This window comes from Geotrypetes seraphini, chromosome 5 (assembly GCF_902459505.1).
Source record: "Geotrypetes seraphini chromosome 5, aGeoSer1.1, whole genome shotgun sequence".
In the NCBI taxonomy this organism is placed as follows: domain Eukaryota; kingdom Metazoa; phylum Chordata; class Amphibia; order Gymnophiona; family Dermophiidae; genus Geotrypetes; species Geotrypetes seraphini.
The window spans coordinates 9,935,326-9,955,394 of NC_047088.1; the positions used below are offsets into that span (position 1 = coordinate 9,935,326).

The following is a 20,069-nucleotide window of genomic DNA, read 5'->3' on the forward strand; positions in this document are numbered from 1 at the left end:
ATTTAGATGTACTTTTCGAGAATGTACATTTCGTAGCTGCCGACTTAGGCGTCTAATGCCCTACATCCAAATCAGAGTTAAGACGTATGTTTTGATTATGCCCCTCTATGGGTCTCATTTTCAAAAAAGATAGACATCCAAAAGACAGCATAAACGTGCATTTGGACATCTTACTAGTTAAAGCATTCAAGTGGTCCTTCTCAAAACAGACTTTCTAGACGTCTTTCTGGTTGTTTTGTCTCTAGTGTGTCCAAATATTAAGGGGTGTGTTAGAGACATGTTTTGGGTGGGCTTAGGACTTGGGTGCTCTTCAGGCATAATCAAGTAAGTTTTGGGTGGGTTTTGGAGGGTTCACTATACAATAGAAGCAAGTTAAAGTTACAAGTCTGTACCTATGACGTTCTCTGCAGTAATCCTGCTGTGCTGAGGAATGCTCAACTGTCTTTGAACAGTTTGCTAAGAATGTTAGCTGCTTGAACGTCTGGAAATACGTGGGGTTTTTTTTTTTTTTTTTTCATGTGGATGTCTTTATATTTGAAAATGGCTAAAAAAGATAGACATACTAAGGACCAAAATGTCTACATAGGTCATTGTCCAAAAAAAAAAAAAAAGAACCATGGATGTCTTGCTGTTTTGAGAATGGACATTTTCTCTAATGGATTTCTGGATGTCTTTCCCAAAACGTCTAAACTCAGATGTCCTATAGAAAATGCAATCCAATCTGGCAATCCGTATCAACTGCTAACTTTATAATGCCTTCCTCTCCCTCAGAGATCCTTGTTTTCTTGAATTCAGATTAGAGGTCTGCACAGGAAGTGGGAATCCCGCGGGTCCCGCAGGAATCCCCCCCTAACCCACGGGGATCCCCCTCTGGCCCACGGGACTCCCACGGGGACCCCCCTCTAGCCAACGGGACTCCCAAGTGGATGGAAGGCTTTGGAAGCAGGGTTCGTCCATATAATATAATGGACACGTCAGCCTTAGTAAAAGAGGGGATTTATAAGTTAATTACCTGAACATTAAACAAAAAAAGGGTTCCACCAAAGAGATTCCACAAGGAAAACAGCAGCGCAAACACAAAAGAAACTGTGGAACTGATGATCCTGTCAGAAGTAATTGCTGCTTTTTATGGGGACGGGCAGGGATGGAGGTAATTCCTTGTGGGGATGGTTGGGGATGGAGAGGATCCTGGTGGGGACGGGTGGGGACGGAGAGGATCCTGGCGGGGATGGGTGGGGACGGAGAGGATCCTGGCGGGGATGGGTGGGGACGGAGAAGATCCTGACGGGGACAGGTAGGGACAGAGAGGATCCTGACGTGGACGGGTGGGGACGGAGAGGATCCTGGCATGGATGGGTGGGGATGGAGAGGATCCTGGCGTGGATGGGTGGGGACGGAGAGGATCCTGACGGGGACAGGTAGGGACGGAGAGGATCCTGACGGGGACGGGTGGGGACAGAGAGGATCCTGGCGTGGATGGGTGGGGATGGAGAGGATCCTGGTGGGGACGGGTGGGGACAGAGAGGATCCTGGCGGGGACGGGTGGGGACGGAGAGGATCCTGGCGGGGACGGGTGGGGACGGAGAGGATCCTGACGGGGACAGGTAGGGACGGAGAGGATCCTGACGGGGACGGGTGGGGACGGAGAGGATCCTGACGGGGACGGGTGGGGACGGAGAGGATCCTGGCGTGGATGGGTGGGGACGGAGAGGATCCTGACGGGTACGGGTGGGGACGGAGAGGATCCTGGCGGGGACGGGTGGGGACGGAGAGGATCCTGGCGTGGATGGGTGGGGACGGAGAGGATCCTGACGGGTACGGGTGGGGACGGAGAGGATCCTGACGGGTACGGGTGGGGACGGAGAGGATCCTGGCGGGGACGGGTGGGGACGGAGAGGATCCTGGTGGGAATGGGTGGGATTTCTGTCCCCATGCAACTTTCTAATTCAGATGCTACCTTCATCTCTATGACTACTTCCATTGGATCTTTTTACCTCCTGACTGGACTATGGTAACGTGGTTTACTTGAGATTTACCAAAATCTCAGACTAGGTTATTGCAAGCATTGCACAAGATGGTTGTTTGGCTCCTCGGGAATGCATGATCAAAGAAAAGTATCGCTGGCTGCCTGAGCAGTACAGGAGTATGAGACTTTAAGACTCTGCGCATAGCACTAAATCATTATGGAAATTGCAGCCATTATATCTGAACAAGTGGACAGTTTTATATACACCCGCAAGATGTCTTCCAATAGATCACTGCGGTTCATAGTCAAATGCGCACAAGACAAATGCGTATGGGCAACTGTATGAAGAAATCTAAGCGCAAGACAACCGAGTGCAAAGGGTTCATAGTCAAATGTGCGTGCGCAAGACAACTGAGCGCAAAGACATCTTGAGTAGTTCGCTGCGCGCAATTGTCCTGAGCTAAGTTGTCTTGGCGCAATTGTCCTGAGCTAAGTTGTCTTGGCGCTCAACTGTCGCTGCGCGCAGTTGTCCTGAGCTAAGTTGTCTTGGCGCAATTGTCCTGAGCTAAGTTGTCTTGGCGCAATTGTCCTGAGCTAAGTTGTCTTGGCGCTCAACTGTCGCTGCGCGCAGTTGTCCTGAGCTAAGTTGTCTTGGCGCAATTGTCCTGAGCTAAGTTGTCTTGGCGCAATTGTCCTGAGCTAAGTTGTCTTGGCGCTCAACTGTCGCTGCGCGCAGTTGTCCTGAGCTAAGTTGTCTTGCTCGCATTTGACTTGCCACCGATCACTGCAGGTCTAGACTCTTGATGCCACGTTTTCCTAAGGTACACTGGGTGGCCACAAGGGAGAGGACATTTTTCTGGCTTGTGCGAACACTTTGTGTTGAAGACAATTATAAGAAGTTTAAATCTTTGTTGAAGACACGTCCTTCTTTCAATCTCTAGGCATCAATATGAGATAGTGATGGTGGCCATGGAGTTTCTGTATTAAGAAGTACAGTGGTGCCTCGCATAACGGACGCCTCGCACAGCGAACGCTGCGCACAACGAACTTCAGGTCTTGCTTCCCACAACAAACTTCGTTTCACACAACGAAGTCGCCCGAGCTGCATCCTTAACTGCCCTCTCTCGGCGCTACATATTTTAAACCCCCCTGCCGCCGCCACCGCATATTTTTAAACCTCCCCCCGCCGCCACCGCATATTTTTAAACCTCCCCCCGCCGCCACATATTTTTTTAAAAAAGCCACCACTGCTGCAACTTTCTCACCCGCTCACTCGAACTGGTGGTCTAGCAAATTTCCCAGCCAGAAGCGCAGACAGAGATCAAGAGCAAGCCTTCTGTGCTACTGCCTGGGCCTGCGCTGATCTCTGAATGGCTGCAGTCAGCTCTCGCGGGACTCACAAGAACTAACTGCAGCCATTCGGAGATCGGCATGGGCCCACACAGGCGTGCAGAGGAATTGCTCCTGATCTCTGCGCTTCTGGCCTGTACGCCACTGGCTGGGAAAGATGGGAGGAATTAAAAAAGGTACTGGGGAGTATGTGGGGGGTGATTATAATACACAGCAAGGATCAACAAAACCCCTGTCTCCCCTCCCCTTCACATATATCCCCTCTATATCATGCTAACAGCTCTAACAAGATAAATTTATCTTTTTTTATGTCATCTTAGCATATTTTATGCTACAGAACGAATTATTTTTTTTAACATGTATTGTTATGGGAAAACGCGTTTCACATAACGAACTTTTCGCATAACAAACTTGCTCCTGGAACGAATTAAGTTCGTTGTGTGAGGCACCACTGTATTGGTTTATTTTAAATCGTAAACTTCTCTGGTCTGGTAAAGATGAGCGGTATATCAAAATTTCAAATAAACATAAGCATGCATCCATCATCCTTTCCATAAAGAAATATTTATGGTTCTATTTTTAGTATATAATACGTTAATCTTTAATGAACCCCAATTCATAACTAGAATGTTCATCCCTCATAATACCTCTAGACCCCTCCGGTCGACCTCTCAAAACCTCTTAACCATCCCCTCCTTGAAAATTGTAGGCACCAGAAGACACGATGTTTTCGGTAATGGCTCCTCAACTGTGGAACTCATTACCTCAATACGTTAGAGAAGAAAAGGACCTTACTTCCTTTAAAAAAATCCTTAAAAACCTATCTTTTTAAAGACGCTTTTAACATTTAAATTTTAGACAAACAACAAAATGCTTTAGGTTTTTAACTCTTTACCTTCCCTTTCGTCTTTCCCTTTTTTGTTTATTCCCTCCAAGAAAGAATTGTAACTCATCCCTCCTTTCCTCCCTGACTCCCTTGTTTTATACTTGTAAGAATGATGTTATTTTGTTGGTTTTTGTAACCAGGTTTCTTTTTAGAAAATCGTACATCACTTAATAAATTGAATAAGCGATTCATCAAATATCAATAAAAACTTGAAAACTTACTTAGATTACTCCTGCATCTACCCGTGTATATTCTCATCCTTATGGACTTCTCAAAAAAAGTGGGGTATATAGAAAGGATCTCTAAACGGAAACAGGATGGATAGCATACACTGACCTCTTCAGCTCAAAAAAGCAGTAAAATGATTTCTGTGTAAGAATGAGTCATTAATCTGGTTTATCTGTGTGCAATTCTGGTTGTCGCCGCATCTCAAAACAGATATAGCGGAATTAGAAAAGGTACCGAGAAGGGCAACAAAAATGATAAAAGGGATGGGACAACTTCCCTATGAGGAAAGGCTAAAGCGGATAGGGCTATTCAGCTTGGAGAAGAAATGGCTCAGGGGAGATATAAAATACTGAGTGGAGTGGAATGAGTAGAAGTGAATCATTTGTTTATTCTTTCCAAAAATACTAGGACTAGGGGGGGCATGCGATGAAGCTACTAAGAAGTATATTTAAAACAAACTGGAGAAAATCATCTCTTCACTCGACGTGTGACTAAACTCTGGAATTTGTTTCTGGAGAATGTGGTGAAATCAGTTAGCTTAACAGGGTTTAAAAAAGGTTTGGCTAATTTCCTAAAAGAAAAGTCCATAAGCCATTATTAATGGGGCTTGGTGAAATCCACTGCTTATTTCTAGAGATAAGCAGCATAAAATCTGTTTTACTCTTTGGGATTTTTTCAGGTACGTGTGACTTGGGTTGGCCATTGTTGGAAATTAGATACTAAGCTTGATGGCCCTTCGGTTTGGCAACTCTTTATGTTCCTTGTAGATATACTGAGGTTCTAGGGATCACTGGAATATTTATGGTGCTGCCATCTCCTAGGTAGGGCCCTATATTGTGTGAGATTTGAAAGTTAGTGTTAGAATAGTAGATTTCTTGTAGGTCCTGAGTGATATTTCTGCAGAGGTTTGTATTATTTCACAATATATCTGGCACAGTGAGGATTTATGGTGTTCTTGTTGTTACTGAGAAGAGTAAAATCAAATTTTTTTTTGTATGGTAAATTTTATAGAGTAATATATGCTGTGTACCCTTTATTGGGGGAGGGCCAATGGTTTATGAGGAAGCATAATATATTGGGAGACTGACGCAGGATCGGTGGCTCAATGGGGGCTGAAAAGTGCAACCTCTTGTGTCCCACGCCCTGCAGAGGCAGCAGATGGGAACAAACCAGAGCAACTTACTAGTAACAGGGAGCATTAACAGGGGATGTGTGTATCTCTGACTATTTACCTGCTAGATTCAATCTTATCTCGGGCTGCCCTACTTTTAGGGCAATTCCATCAGCTTTCCATCTTGCCCACATGCATGGTGCAGCACTGCTATAAAACCCAGGGTATTAGAAGGGTCTCAGAAGCAAGTGAAGGGAGGGAGTGTGTTAATGCTGGATATTTTGTTCATGCTGAATGGCGGAGGTGGTCAGGAGAGTTTGAGATATGGCTATGCTAGTGTTGCCATACAGTGAAATGGCTCAATAGCAGCATGCCACGCTATGCCGTATTATCACCGCAGCTTGTGAGGGAGGGATGGAAAGCTGCTGCAGGGGGGGGGGAGAGGAGAAAAGAAGAATTGTTGGACATGGGGTGGAGGAGATGAAGGGAGAGATGTAACAAAAATAGAAAGGGGTGAGAGGAAGAATTCCTGCATATGGTGAAGGGAAGAGAGACATGCATGGAGAGGAGAGAAGGAGAAATGTTGAACATAGGGTGGAGGGCAGGAAGAGATGGTGCATGGGGCACAAAAAGAAATGTTGCACATGAAAATGGAGAGGGGAGGAAGAGAGAGATGCTGCATGGAGGGGAATAGAGAGGTTTGACCCAGGGCACAAGGCAGGGAGAAAGAGAGAGAGATAGTAGATAGTGGGAAAGAAACAGAAATGTTGGATATGGCAGTGGAAGGGGGAAGGTACAGAGTTGGAAGATGGATGGTGAGCACAGAGAAAGAAGAAAAGGGCAAGTGAGCAGGAGACCCTGGTGAACGAGTTAACAGAAGATAAACAGAAAGCAGAGCCTGGAACCAACACGATTTGAATAATAAAATGACCAGACAACAAAAGGTAGAAAAAATAATTTTATTTTCAGTTTTGTGATTACAATATGTCAGATTTGAAATGTGTATCCTGCCAGAGCTGGTGTTAGGCAGTGAGTGTGAACTAGGACCTAACAGACTGTAGGGAACATGAGGTAAAACCTCCCAGCCGTATTCGCATAGTTTTTCAATGACGAGTGGAGAGCTCCATCTTCCCCACGGCCAAAAAAATTTTGATGAGTGCAATCAAAAGTCTAACAAATGATGATTTTTGCTTATGATCATGAAGGCACCATCATTAAAGACAAAGTTCCATGTGGAAGAAGTGTCACAGCAGTGTATTACCGTGATTAAAAAAAAAAAAAATGCGCAGAAAAATGCACAAAACCTGACCTCAGTTGCTTTTGGCTGGGCCACTCAAACGCTCATCTACACATAGGGAATGTCGTCATTGAAAAACTATGCAAATACAGCTGGGAGGTGTTACCTTATGCTCCCTACAGTCCAGACATGAGTCCACCAGACTTCGACCTTTTTCCAAAGTTGAAACATCTTATGCGTGGACATCGTTTTGCATCTCTGGAAGAGCTTTTTTCTGCCGGTACCTGAGCCATTCAGCAACTGAACAAAAACGATGTCTTGGATGGAATAATGAAGCTTCCCGGATGTTGGGACTCGGTCATTGCAAAGCAGGGAGACTATATTGAAGGATTGTAAAGAAATACTTGAAAAAAATAAATAAATAAATGTAAAAAAAAGAAAATAGTGTGCATTATTTATGAAATGACCCTCGTATTTAAGTTTGCCTATACTTGTAGTTTTTTCACTGTATTTGATGCTATTTGCTTTTAATAAATATATTTTCAAAAAACTCTAGGAGCGGAAGAAAAAATTTGACAAGGACAGCGAGAAATTTTATTCACTGCTGGATCGTCACTTGAACTTATCTTCAAAGAAGAAAGAGTCCCAGTTACAGGAGGTAAATCCATGATTCATCCCCTCCCTTGTCATTCTTCTCCTTCATCAGTTCTGAGCTCTCCAACTCTCCCTCCCCCATTCTTTACCTCCTCTCTATCTTGTCCTCCCTCCCTTCCCTTTCACCTCTTCTTTTTGCCCCTGAGAAGGACATAGCCTCTAGAGCTGTACAACTGCTCCTCCTGCTGGATGTGTGAAGTATTGTTCACAGCTATTTTGTCCCTCTTATGCAGGCGGACATCCAGGTGGATAAAGAGAGACGCAACTTCTATGAATCTTCACTGGAATATGTCTTTCAGATCCAGGAGGTACAGGAGAGCAAGAAGTACAGCATTGTGGAGCCGGTAAGTGTAAATAATTAGGACACTTTCTCTTTCCAAAAAGAGGGAAAAGTAGTTTTGCTCGTTTCCATTGGAGGTGCTAGTGTTATCCCACTGGAAGTTTGTGGATCCCCTCAGGGGAGGAGCACAGTCTATCCCAGGTCTATCAAGACAGGCTTGAGCTATGCCTATTCAAATGTGCACACATGTAAGATCTGGATTGGCCATCGTGAGAACAGCTACTGGGCTCGATGGACCATTGGTCTGACCCAGTAAGGCTATTCTTACGGTCTTACGTGTGCCAAGTATAGAACAGTCAAGCCTTTGTGACATCACTGATGAGGTTGGCTGAGGCACTGTGGAATGAGGCATTATGACATCACAATCTCAGCTCTGGAATGTTGCTTTCTTTGAGATTCTGGAATCTTTTGTTACTCTCTGGGATTCCGGAATCTTGCTATTCTTTGAGATTCTGTATGGGATATTGCTACTTCTTGGGTTTTGGCCAGGTACTACTGACCTGGATTGGTCACCATGAGAACGGGCTACTGGGCTTGATGGACCATTGGTCTGGCCCAGGAAGCATATTCGTACGGTCTTATGCTCTCTGAGAACTGCAGGACTGTGGCTACAGATGCTGATGGGTGAAACCAGGTAAGTGTTATTCAGTAGGGTTGATGTGGCTTAGGTAGGAGGAGAGACCAGGCTTGAGCAGTATGTTTAGAAAGGACACATGGAAATGACCAAGGAGAACTCAGAACCTATTCACCTTCCCCCCTCATAATGGTACCCGACGTAAGAAACTTTACGACAGCCTCCTGGCGACACAGGCAGCGAACATTGACCCCACCATCACCAAACTGATGATCAAAACAACAGACATCAAAGTGTTTCGAAAATAAATCAAAACAGTTCTATTCAAAAAACACGTCCTTACTCACTAATCTCCTCCCACTCGTACATGCTTTCTCCCCTGTGAATAACACACTAGTCAATTCCTCGAATCATACCAACCAAAAAATATCCAGACCGCTAAATAAGCATCTACCACATGTATCCAATAAACTTATCCCTTCAATGTTAGGTTATCCCGAATATATTGTTATTCTCCACTGTTTCCTGTAAGTACTTGAATCTTTACTATGTAATTCCATTGGATAAATACAGATATCCTCTAATTTGTAATTCTCAACTGTATCATGTAATGTACATGAATCTTTTTTATATAATTCTCCTGGTAATGTCCAGATATCTTCTAATTTGTAATCCGCTTAGAACCGCAAGGCACAAGCGGAATAGAAATCACTAATGTAATGTAATGTAAATGATCGGTGCTATATAAAGTATTCTTTACTTCTTTTTTTTTTTTTTTTAATTTATTCATTTTTTCTATACCGTTTTCCCAGGGGAGTTCAGAACGGTTTACATGAATTTATTCAGGTACTCAAGCATTTTTCACTGTCTGTCCCGGTGGGCTCATAATCTATCTAGTGTACTTGAGGCAATGGGGGGATTAAGTGACTTGGCCAGGGTCACAGGGAGCAGTGGGGATTTGAACCCTCAACTTCAGGGTGCTGAGGCTGTAGCTTTAACCACTGTGTCACTCTAGAAATCAAAATGTAGTGAATGTGAGCCAAGCATAGGACAATGGAGCCATTGTGACATCACTGGTGAGGTTGGCTCTTATTGGTGGAATGAGGCATTATGACATCACAATGCCAGCTCTGGTTATTAGAGGCTGAAGCTTTTCACACTATTTATTGATTCAATTTTCTATACTGTTCTCCCAGGGGAGTTCAGAACGGTTTACATGAATTTATTCAGGTACTCAAGCATTTTTCCCCTGTCTGTCTCGGTGGGCTCACAATCTATCTAATGTACCTGGGGCAATGGGGGGATTAAGCGACTTGCCCAGGTCACAAGGAGCAGCGTGGGTTTGAACCCACAACCCCAGGGTGCTGAGCCTGTAGCTTTAACCACTGGGCCACACACTCCCCTCTATGGGTAAGATGATCTCCTGGCATCTGTCTGGCCTCTTTTTATCAAATCATGATTCAAAGCATTCTGGGAGTTCCCCTCGGTAGAGAAGAAGCTTCTGTGGGTTCTTTCTCTAGCGTTACTAGACAAACAGAGTGCTGTACAGGAAAACATGAGACCGTCCCTGCTGGACAGAGCTTACAGTCTATTCAAAGCCGGACAAATAAGGGAATAGGGAGTTCCACTTATGGGAATGATTAGAAACATGGCTGTTGAACATCTTTCTTCTGGGGTGGAGTCCAGGACTTCACCTAGGTATGAAGCCATTGTTTTATCGTTTCTGTACAAATGGATCGGAGTAATCCATTGAAAAATATGACACGTCAACTTTTAAGAAAGGAATTTTGGATTTAGCTCTGCTTTTTTTCAGTAGTGCCAGCTAAGAGTAGCTACATTAGGGTACAGCAGGTATTTTTCGTGTCCCTAATTTTGTAGCTGAGATAATGGAGGGTTAAGTGACTTGCCCTTAGATAACATTACCAGGATTTGAACTCTGACTTCACGGCTTAGTAGCTGGTAGTCTAACCAGTAGGCTACGCCGTATAAAGCCACTGGTAAAACTTAAGATGGCTAAAATACTTATTTAGCAGTCAATATTCAACATTATCTGCCTGTCGGTATATATTTTATTTTATTTTTATTTTTCCTCTAACTCTACTTTTCACTTCTCTATTACCCTCCAGGTACTTTAGTTAGATTGTGAGCCTTCGGGACAGTAAGGGAATTTTTCAAGTACCTTTCTTATTTCTAATCTTAATGTATATTTTCTGTAAACCGCTTAGAACCTAACGGATGTAGCGGTATATAAGAAATAAATTACATTACATTACATTACATTTTAAGCGTTGGCTGTTGCATTTAAATGATCTATTTCCTTTCCTTCTTGTCTGTGTGCTCTAGTTTCTTTCCTGTAATTGGTGGAGGTCCTTTCTGTGAATTGCTTCGATATGCTTGTCATGAAATAATAAAGCACCTTATATTTAATATTTAAATGAATAATATGGGCCAGTGAGGATCTCTCACGTAATTCTTCCTGCTAAAGAAATTTTGACAGCGGTGGAGTGGTGGTACTGAGGCCCCAAAAAAAGCTCTGACGAAGTTGTGTTTGAAGAATGGGTTATACTGGGGAAGTGGTGAGGATGTGTTAAGATTATTAGTTCCCAAGTAGAGGATTGTTTAAAAATACATCATTTATAGCTGTTCATGAGAGGTGGCATATCATTTATGGTTAATCATTGAGGGCCCAGCCGTCTATATTAAATTTAGAAGTCTGTTAAAAACGTATCTTTTCGGATCAGCGTTGGTACCCGCCATGTTTAAGAAGCTGTTCAACTGAAAATTATATGGCCACGCCCTGAAGCAGTATCGTTGCACGAAACATGCATGTCAGCGTTGGCGTTCTGCGGTTCCTGGTATCGGTTAATTTTTGAACCAGGACTTCCAAGATAAGTCTCGACTAAATTACTCATTGAAGCTTAAAAGCTGGATTCTTAAGTATAAGCTAATAAAAATAATATATCAACTTAGTGATGTATGAACCTATGAGGAAGCAACAGGGGTTAAAAGCGCCTTAAATTGATATCTTTTATATCTGGAGCGCCGCTTCTGATGGCTCTGTGAAGAATATTTTCAGCTTACAAAAGGAGTGATTTGCATCTTTTTGTGAAATCTCAAAATTTCTTCAGCTGGTTTAAGTGATTGATCTGTTCATGAGAGGTGGCATATCATTTATGGTTAATTGTTGAGGGCCCAGCATTCTATATTAAATTTAGAAGTCTGTAAACCAGCTTTTATCTTATCGGATTGGCGTACTCTTAATTGCTCTTTTCAATTGGGGATATTTAGTATCATATTGGTACGAACGTTAGGAGAGAAATTTGCAGTTGCTGCATTTATAATTGTATTAAGTTTTTTATAATCTTTTTTTTCTATTTTAATTTAGAATTTACTTTGTAATTTATTATTTTCTCTGTATTTTTACTTTCCTATTGATTAGGGAGTTCTTTTTTTTTTTCTATGCATAGTACTAAAGAAAAAAAGATACTTGCGGCAGAGATCTGAACAGATTGAAGGGGGGAGGGATGGTTTAGCGGAAGGCCAGTGAGAAGCAGGTTGCAGTAGTCTAGGCGAGAGGCGATGAGGATATGGATGAAGGTCTTGGCGGTGCCCTCGGAAAGGACCAATAGGTTTTGGCATTCTGTCGGATATTTAAAGAGAAGGAGAGAGAGAAGTTGCGAGCCAGTGAGACGGGGAGGAAGAGGGCAGTCTTGCCTAGGTTTAATTTTAAATGACGGTGAGACGTACAGGTAGCAGCGTCGGGGGTTGAATGTCTTTTGAGATTTCAAGTGTAGAGAGACAGATATGTGAGTCATTGGCCTGGAGGTGATCAGTGGCACAGTAAGGGTGAACGGTGCCCTCCATCCCCCCCATCCCCCATGCTATGCCACTGGAAGTGATACTGAAAGCCATGAAATATATGAAATCAATAGCAAAATCTACTGCTCTGCTCCCTCTCACCCCCACAGGTTAAAAAATGCCCCCTACCACTAATCACATGTAATAGAGGTGACTGGCACAGTATCGAACACCTTGTCCTTCTTTCGCCCAGGTTCAGCACTGCTCCCTTTTATCCGCTAGTTCCAGCGAAGTAGAATCCCTGGCAATCAGATTGCTATGGCGACAGGATGCACCGCCTGGTCCTTTAGCCTGTCGGAGGTGCATATCGAGGCCCCCGGCAGAGGAAGGCTGAGAGAGAGAGAAAATGCGGGAAGGATTCAGAGATGGGAAACTGAAAGATAGGAAAAGTGCTGGACGGGAGAAGCTGAGAAACTAGGAAGCAGCAGTGAGGGTGACAGGATGGGAACGGTGCCTGATTGACCTGTAGGCTAAATAAGCTACAGCTAGGGGGCCTCAAAAAAGTTCTGGGAGCTGGAGATACTTTCATTGTCGCTAGGGTATACGCTATGTTGTAACTTATTAACAAGGGGCCTCAAAGCTTTATTTAGCTTAGGGCAGGGGTGTCAAAGTCCCTCCTCGAGGGACGCAGTTCAGTCGGGTTTTCAGGATTTCCCCCAATGAATATGCATGAGATCTGTTACCATACCACGAAAGCAGCGCATGCAAATAGATCTCATGCATATTCATGGGGGGAAGTCCTGAAAACCCGACTGGATTACGACCCTCGAGGAGGGACTTTGACACCCCTGGCTTAGGGCCTTGCCAAGATCTAAATCCGGCACTGGATGGGAAGGAGGATTATGGAGGGAGGAGTGGAAAGAAGGAACATTTCAGAGATGGTAGGAGAAACAGGGAAACGGGGAAAAGGAGGCCGATGACGGGCAAAAGGAGATACCAGGAACAAACTCTGGGCAAGGAAAGTTCACCAGGGCTTTATTTTCAGTCAGCACTGCACCCTGTGTGACTCGCCCAGTGGTATCGCCTCTCGCTTTGCCATCACCAGTGAGAGGACACAGTATGCTAGGAGCAGATTTTGGGCCCCGGCTTTTTGGACTATTTATTGATTAAAGTTTCTCTACTGTTTTTCCAGGGGAGCTCAGAACAGTTTACATGAATTTATTCAGGCTCCCAAGCATTTTTCCCTGTCTGTCCCAGTCTATCTAATGTATCTGGGGCAGTGGGGGATTGAGTGTCTTGCCCAGGGTCACAAGGAGCAGCGTGGGGTTGAACCCACAAACTAAGGGTGCTGAGGCTGTAGCTTTAACCACTGCACCACTCTAGAAATCATAATGCAGTGAAAGTGAGCCAAGTATAGGACAGTCCAGCCATTGTGACATCACTGATGAGGTTGGCTCTTATTGGTGGAATGAGGCATTATGACATCACAATACCAGCTCTGGTATCAGAGGCTGTAGCTTTTAACCACTGTGCCACTCTCCCCTACTACTACTACTACTCTCCATTCAGTCGTGTCTGACCCTTGGATACTCCGTCGGCCAGTCCTCGCCATGTTTCCCTGTTTTCCACAGCTGCTTTCAATTGCTTCACGTTCATTCCCGTTGTCATTCTTTGATGGTCTCCAGCCAACGGGCCTTTTACCATTGACCATTCCGATTAGCACCTCCTTTTCTAATGAATTCGCCCTCATCACGTGCCCAAAATAGGTCAGTTTCTGTCTGGTAATCTTGCCTTCCAGGGAGGGTGGCAGCACATGACATACCAACTGCGGTGGTCGTGTGGCTAAATGCTGCGGACTGGGGAAAGACCTGGTGACCTACTCCATAAAACCTTCACCACACAACGCTATGGCTCCTTGATGTATTAGATTTTGGGCCTCCACCAGAAAGGCGTTCTTCTGAGCACTCACCCGGGGCGTCTGTAATAACCTGCAAGAGAATTTCGGTCGCAGGCGTTGTTCCTGTGTCGTCTTCTGCCGTGTCTTGTCTGAACGCTTCTGCAAGTTGTACATTTCTTTTCTCAACAGGTTTTGACCTTCCTTCACTGCCTCTTCACGGCCAATAACCTGACTTTTGAACTGACTCAGGATTTCCTGCCTTACAAACAACAGCTCCAGCTAAGCCTGCAAAATGTAAGTATTTCCTTCAGCTCAGCGTCTCTGTCCCTCCGCATCACTTCCCCCTTCTCTTTGCAGTCCACTGTACTGTGCAATGTGACTTTTTGTCTAGGAACCCATGGGATGGGGGGGGGGGTCCAGACTACAGTCCCGGAGGGCAGCAAATTCCTAATGAGTATATGTGAGCTACGGTTGCATGCAGCGCAGGCAGCGTGCGCAAATGTCTCTCATGGATGTTCGTAAGGGGTAGTCTGAAAACTTCCAGGATTGCAGTCCAACGCCCCTGACCTGGAACGCTACACAGAAGGACTTTGTGAGGCCAGACAGAGCTGTGTGAGAGGCGGCTTGTCCTACCCAGCGAGTCGTTCTGGGAAGTTTCCACGGGGACAAGAAGGACCTTTTCACGCAGTGCACAGAATAGTTCAAATCGGTCACAGCACCAGTGATCGGTTTTATAGATTGCAAAAATTACAACCATCCCATCTTATTTCCTTTGCTTTGTTAAGTTTAAAGTTTTTATATTTCCTTTTTAAAAGTGGACTAACGTGGCTACCACACCATTTTACTCGACCGTGCTTTGAAAATTTGAGATTAGAAAGCCTGAATGTGTATTTCAACAGCAAATTCTTAAAACTATGCCCAGTACTTTACACATGGGGTTTGCCTTGTCCTGGAAACCACCTTCCCATGTGCTTTTGCACAGTGTGGCGCACTGGTTAGAGCTACAGCCTCAGCACTCTGAGGGTGAGGGTTCAAATCCCATGTTGCTCCTTCTGACCTTGGGCAAGTCACTTAATCCCTCCATTGCCCCAGGTACATTAGACCAGTGTTTTTCAACCTTTTTTGGGCAAAGGCACACTTGTTTCATGAAAAAAATCACGAGGCACACCACCATTAGAAAATGTTAAAAAATTTAACTCTCTGCCTATATTGACTATATATAAAGTAATTCTCTTGAATAGGAATCAAATAAACACAAAGAAAGTATTTTATAATTACTTTATTACGAAATAAAAATTATAAAAATTATAAAATACTTTATTCAGTGCGAAACCTGGGCCTGTTTGGCTGAACACAAAGCTGATATTCTGGCTGGAATTGAAGAAAGACACACACGTAGCTCTTCGTCAACAGCTCTCAGTCTCTCTCTGTATTTGGTTTTTATAGCATACAAAAATAGACAAATATACCCTCCATCCTTTTTATTAAACCACAATAGCAGTTTTTAGCGCAGGGAGCTGCGCTGAATGCCCAGCGCTGCTCTTGACGCTCATAGGCTCCCTGCGCTAAAAACCACTATTGCGGTTTAGTAAAAGGTGACCATATTGTAAAATATAGACAGCAGATATAAATTCAGAACTGTGCATAGTAAGTGAAGGGAAGTTTTCATCTCTGGGAATTTACCCAGTTAACTATTAAGTTATTTGGGCAAATTCCTTTGAAAACTGTGGTAATACTGCCTCCACTTTGCTAAATTTAAAATAAAATCACTTTTCCTACCTTGTCTGGTGATTTCTGGTTGCACTTTCTTCTTCTGACTGTGCATCCAATCTTTCTTCCCTTCTATCAGCCTGTATGCTTTCTCTCCTCCACACCTCATTCCCTCCCCCAACTTTTTCTTCCTCTCTCCCTGACCTTTCTTTCTTTTTTTTCTGTTTCTCTTCTTTCCTTCTGTTTCCCTGCCTGCCCCCTTTCTTTCTTTCTCCCTGCCGTTGCCCAAGCCACTGCCACTGCCGCTGCCATCGGGGAACAGGACCCACCAATGGATAACAGGCCCCAAAGCCGACGCCGACGCATGCTCTCCCTGACGTCAATTCTACAATCGGAGAGGAAGTTCCGCCCAGCCAGGCAGCGATTGGCTGGCCCGAACTTCCTCTCCGACTGCAGAGTTGACGTCGGGGAGAAGACTTATCGACTCGATAGATTAGATCGCCAAGACAAAGTGAGTCCTGGGTGATCGACTCACTTTGCCTTGGCGAGCTACTGGTGCCCCTGCCTCGGGCCCCCTGTCAGCTCCGGGCCCGGCGGCCCTGCGGCACACCAGGCAACATCTCGCGGCACACTAGTGTGCCGCGGAACAGCGGTTGAAAAACACTGCATTAGACTGTGAGCCCGCTAGGACAGACAGGGAAAATGCTTGAAATAGCTGAATAGTAACCCGTTCTGAGCTCCTTTGGGAGGATGGATCAAAAAAAATCAAATAAATATTGGCGAAGGGAAAGGGGGCCTAGAATTGCACCTAGTTTTTGGATAAACTACGCACGTTTTCCCTCCTGTGCTCAAACCCCAGTTTGAAAGTCATTTCAGCCGTGTGCGTGTCTCTTTCACCCGCATGCAGTTTGTGTGATATTCCAACTTTTATGAAATAGGCTTGTGCAGTGACTGCTTGAAGTATCTGTATGTAAAACCACTTCATAGAAACATAGAAGAAACATAGAAAGATGACGGCAGAAAAGGGCCACAGCCCATCAAGTCTGCCCACTCTACTGACCCACCCCATTAGGTCTGAGTGCTAATGACCTAGTACCTTAACTCGACCCTCGTAGGGACCCCAAGTGGATGTCCCATTTATTCTTAAAGTCGAGAACGCTGGTGGCCTTGACCACCTGCACCGGAAGTTTGTTCCAGTGATCTACCACCCTTTCTGTGAAGAAATACTTCCTGGTGTCACCATTAAATTTCCCTCCTCTGAGTTTGAGCGGGTGCCCCCTTGTGATCGAGGGTCCCTTGGGAAAGAATATGTCGTTTTCCACCTCGACACGACCTGTGATGTACTTAAATGTCTCAATCATGTCTCCCCTTTCCCTGCGCTCCTCGAATGTGGTTGTATAATTACAAAAAGGCAGTATACAAGTCCCAATTCCTGTCCCCCTAAATAAGCCCCTGCATCAGATTGGAAGCCCTGTGTCTAGGGAGCGAGAGCGCTGGAAGGAGGAGAGGTTTAGGAAATGGTTCTGTCTTGCAGACTCGGAACCATTTCACCAGCACTCGAGAGGAGATCGAAGATCTGAAGAAGAGAATGAAGGAAACGCCACTCATCTGCAAACTCCCCGGACAGCCGACCATCGAGGGTTATCTATACTCACAAGAGAAATGTAAGACTTTGCTGTTAGCCTATGTGGTGGTGGTCACGCGGAGAGTGGGGGGGGGGGTCTGACTTAACGTGTTTGAAAGTCTCTTGAGGCGAGTCTATAAATTGGTGCTTCAGTCAAGACACCCCAATGCCATGAATGTAGCACCAAGATTCCATTAGAGAATTGTATTTATTTATTTTAAAAATTTATCACCCGCTTAAAACCTAAGTGAGTTACATAAAAATATAAAATCAAATGCCAAAACCGGAAAAATACAACTAATTTACTACAGATCATTTCTTCTCTTGTTTCCCCAAATACACATATTTCCTCCTCGATGTCAATAATAAATTAACACATTAATTCCTGCACAATGGATATGTTTTAAGTGCCTCATGAAACTGGCCATAGCTTTTATATAACTGCGTGTTATCTGGCAGCTTATTGAATAAACACACGAAGAGGCAAGTGAGATATCTAAAACCAAACCATATGCGATATATTTATTAGCCCATAAAACAGTCCTTCTTTGCTGTCACGGCGAGACGATTACTTTTACTTCTGTATGTGCCTTATCAGCACCTTACTAGTCCCCTGAGGAAGGCATTTGCCGAAACTGGGATCCTAGTTGGGACAATAACCAAAGAGAGTTCCTCTCTTCTCGGGACTGTTTTATGGGCTAATAAATATATCGCACGTGGTTGGTTTTAGACATCTCGCTTGCCTCTTTGTGTGTTTGTGTTCCCCGAGGCAAGTTTTTGCTTTTCTTCTTTCCCGATTCTGTTCTGTCAGCTTATTCCATGTTTTTGATGCTGCAATTGAAAAAGCAACTTGTTCTGTTGTCACGTATGTAACATTTTCAACCAGTAACTGCATTGACGTTTCAGATCTTCGATTTCTTCTAGGAATATAAACGGACGTACTTGTTTCATGTACCAAGGTGCTTGATCCTAGAGTACATGATATACAATCGTCAACACCTTAAAGCGAATTCTCCAAACAATTGGCAACCAGTTTCAATACTGGTGTCGTCAAAACACATTGATTTACTCCTGTTACTTCTCCAGCTACAGCATTTTGGATTCTTTGTAATGCCTGCATTTTACATTTTGGTAATTCCAAATATAATACATTGCAGTAATCGATCTTGAAGAGTATTGGGGCTTTGCAAAAACATCTCGGAAATCTTTCATAGTTAATAATGGTTTTAATCTCTTTAGTAAATGCAACTGAAAAAAGGCTGACTACGCAACTTGAATTACTTGCTCTTTCATTGATAATCCAATGTTATTCCCAATAAACGCATTTCTTTCTTTACGGGGATCATATAATTCTTCAATTGTACATCCCTATGCCAATATACACTCCCCCCTTCCTATTCTCGGGGGTTAAGAGAACAATCCCCTTGTGAATAACTTTAGGGCCAACTCTGAACCACCCTCGCTGCCTTCCCGCCTTCTGGGCCTCTTCACACCTTACTTTTAAAACCTAGTGGTCTATGAGTGAACCTGAAACTCGTGGCAGCCATTTTTGTTCATGGTTCTGCACAAGGCAGGAGCGTAGGAAGATCGCTGCTGCCTTGCTTTGCCGCTAGACCACCGGGTTTTAAAAGTAAGGTGTGGAGAGGTCCAGGAGGTGGAGTGGTTTAGAGACTTGCGAATAGCCAATTTCATGAATCCTAAACCCATGAATATGGCAAGGGGGGACACCCCCCGAGTGTGTCTCCTCCTTTCTTCCTATAAACAATCCTGTATTTATTTAAGGTGACATTGGCACACCATGAAATATTGTTGAGCCCATCCTAGGAAAGGTCATCTCTCCATTACCTCCCAGCTGAACTGGGGACAGTGTACGGTCCTTCAGGGAGCGGATAGTACTGGGTATCGCGAGAATCATCAATTCCACTAATCTTCAAGTGTAAAGCAATGTGATCCTCACAGTGGTTAGAGAGCCAAAGAGCCTAAAGCAGGGATTTGAAACCTTTTCTTGGTTCCCACACTGTCTAACTGACCCTCGCAATCCCTTCTAAACCACATATCCACAAGTGACTACTGACAGCTATGTATGTCGCTGTTGGCCACTAACAGTGGCAATGCCTAATGTGTTGTTAAAATTACAGTAGAGCACCAATAACTGTCCTAACAAGTGCCTTCACTCTGTCCACTGTTCCCTTGATCCTGAGCGCGAGTCCTTCATCTACAGTCCTGCCAGTGGGGGCGCTGTTTCTCCATCAGCAAACCCTGTAGGACTCCAGAGAATCTGCCTGTATCTAGCCATTGCAAACACAATATTGAAGCAGCCCCCACCCGCAGCAGCAATGCGGTTGGAGGAGTCCCGTTCGGCTTAGAGGGTGACCCTGCCTAGAAGGTTTCAATAAATTGCCTCAGATTTCCAAGAGTCTTCTCCACACCATGTTTGACCTCTTCTCGGACCCTTTGGGTTAGGGTTGCCAGATTTTCCAATCGGAAAATCCGGGCCCCTAAACCTGTCCCCGGCCCGCCCATCCCCACCCTATAACGCTCTAATCCCGCCCCCCAGTCCCACCCTAGCCCCACCCCCCACTGCCTGCTCTTGTCGAGCAGGGAAGAAGTCTGCACATGTGTGGATGCTACGTAATGACGTCACGCATGGCATCCGGACTTTTTCCTCACCTGACATGATTTGAGGAGGCGTTT

At 44.6% G+C, this 20,069-nt stretch overlaps 1 protein-coding gene across 1 annotated transcript in view; it reads left to right on the plus strand.

The window, feature by feature from the left end:
• Nucleotides 1–20,069, plus strand: part of OPHN1 (oligophrenin 1) — a 234,600-nt gene that overhangs the window by 124,696 nt on the left and 89,835 nt on the right. Inside the window, exons 5-8 of the mRNA XM_033945796.1 lie at nucleotides 7,335–7,436; nucleotides 7,666–7,776; nucleotides 14,231–14,335; nucleotides 17,286–17,415. Coding sequence (XP_033801687.1) covers nucleotides 7,335–7,436; nucleotides 7,666–7,776; nucleotides 14,231–14,335; nucleotides 17,286–17,415 — 448 coding nt within the window. The remainder of the gene's footprint in view (nucleotides 1–7,334; nucleotides 7,437–7,665; nucleotides 7,777–14,230; nucleotides 14,336–17,285; nucleotides 17,416–20,069) is intronic.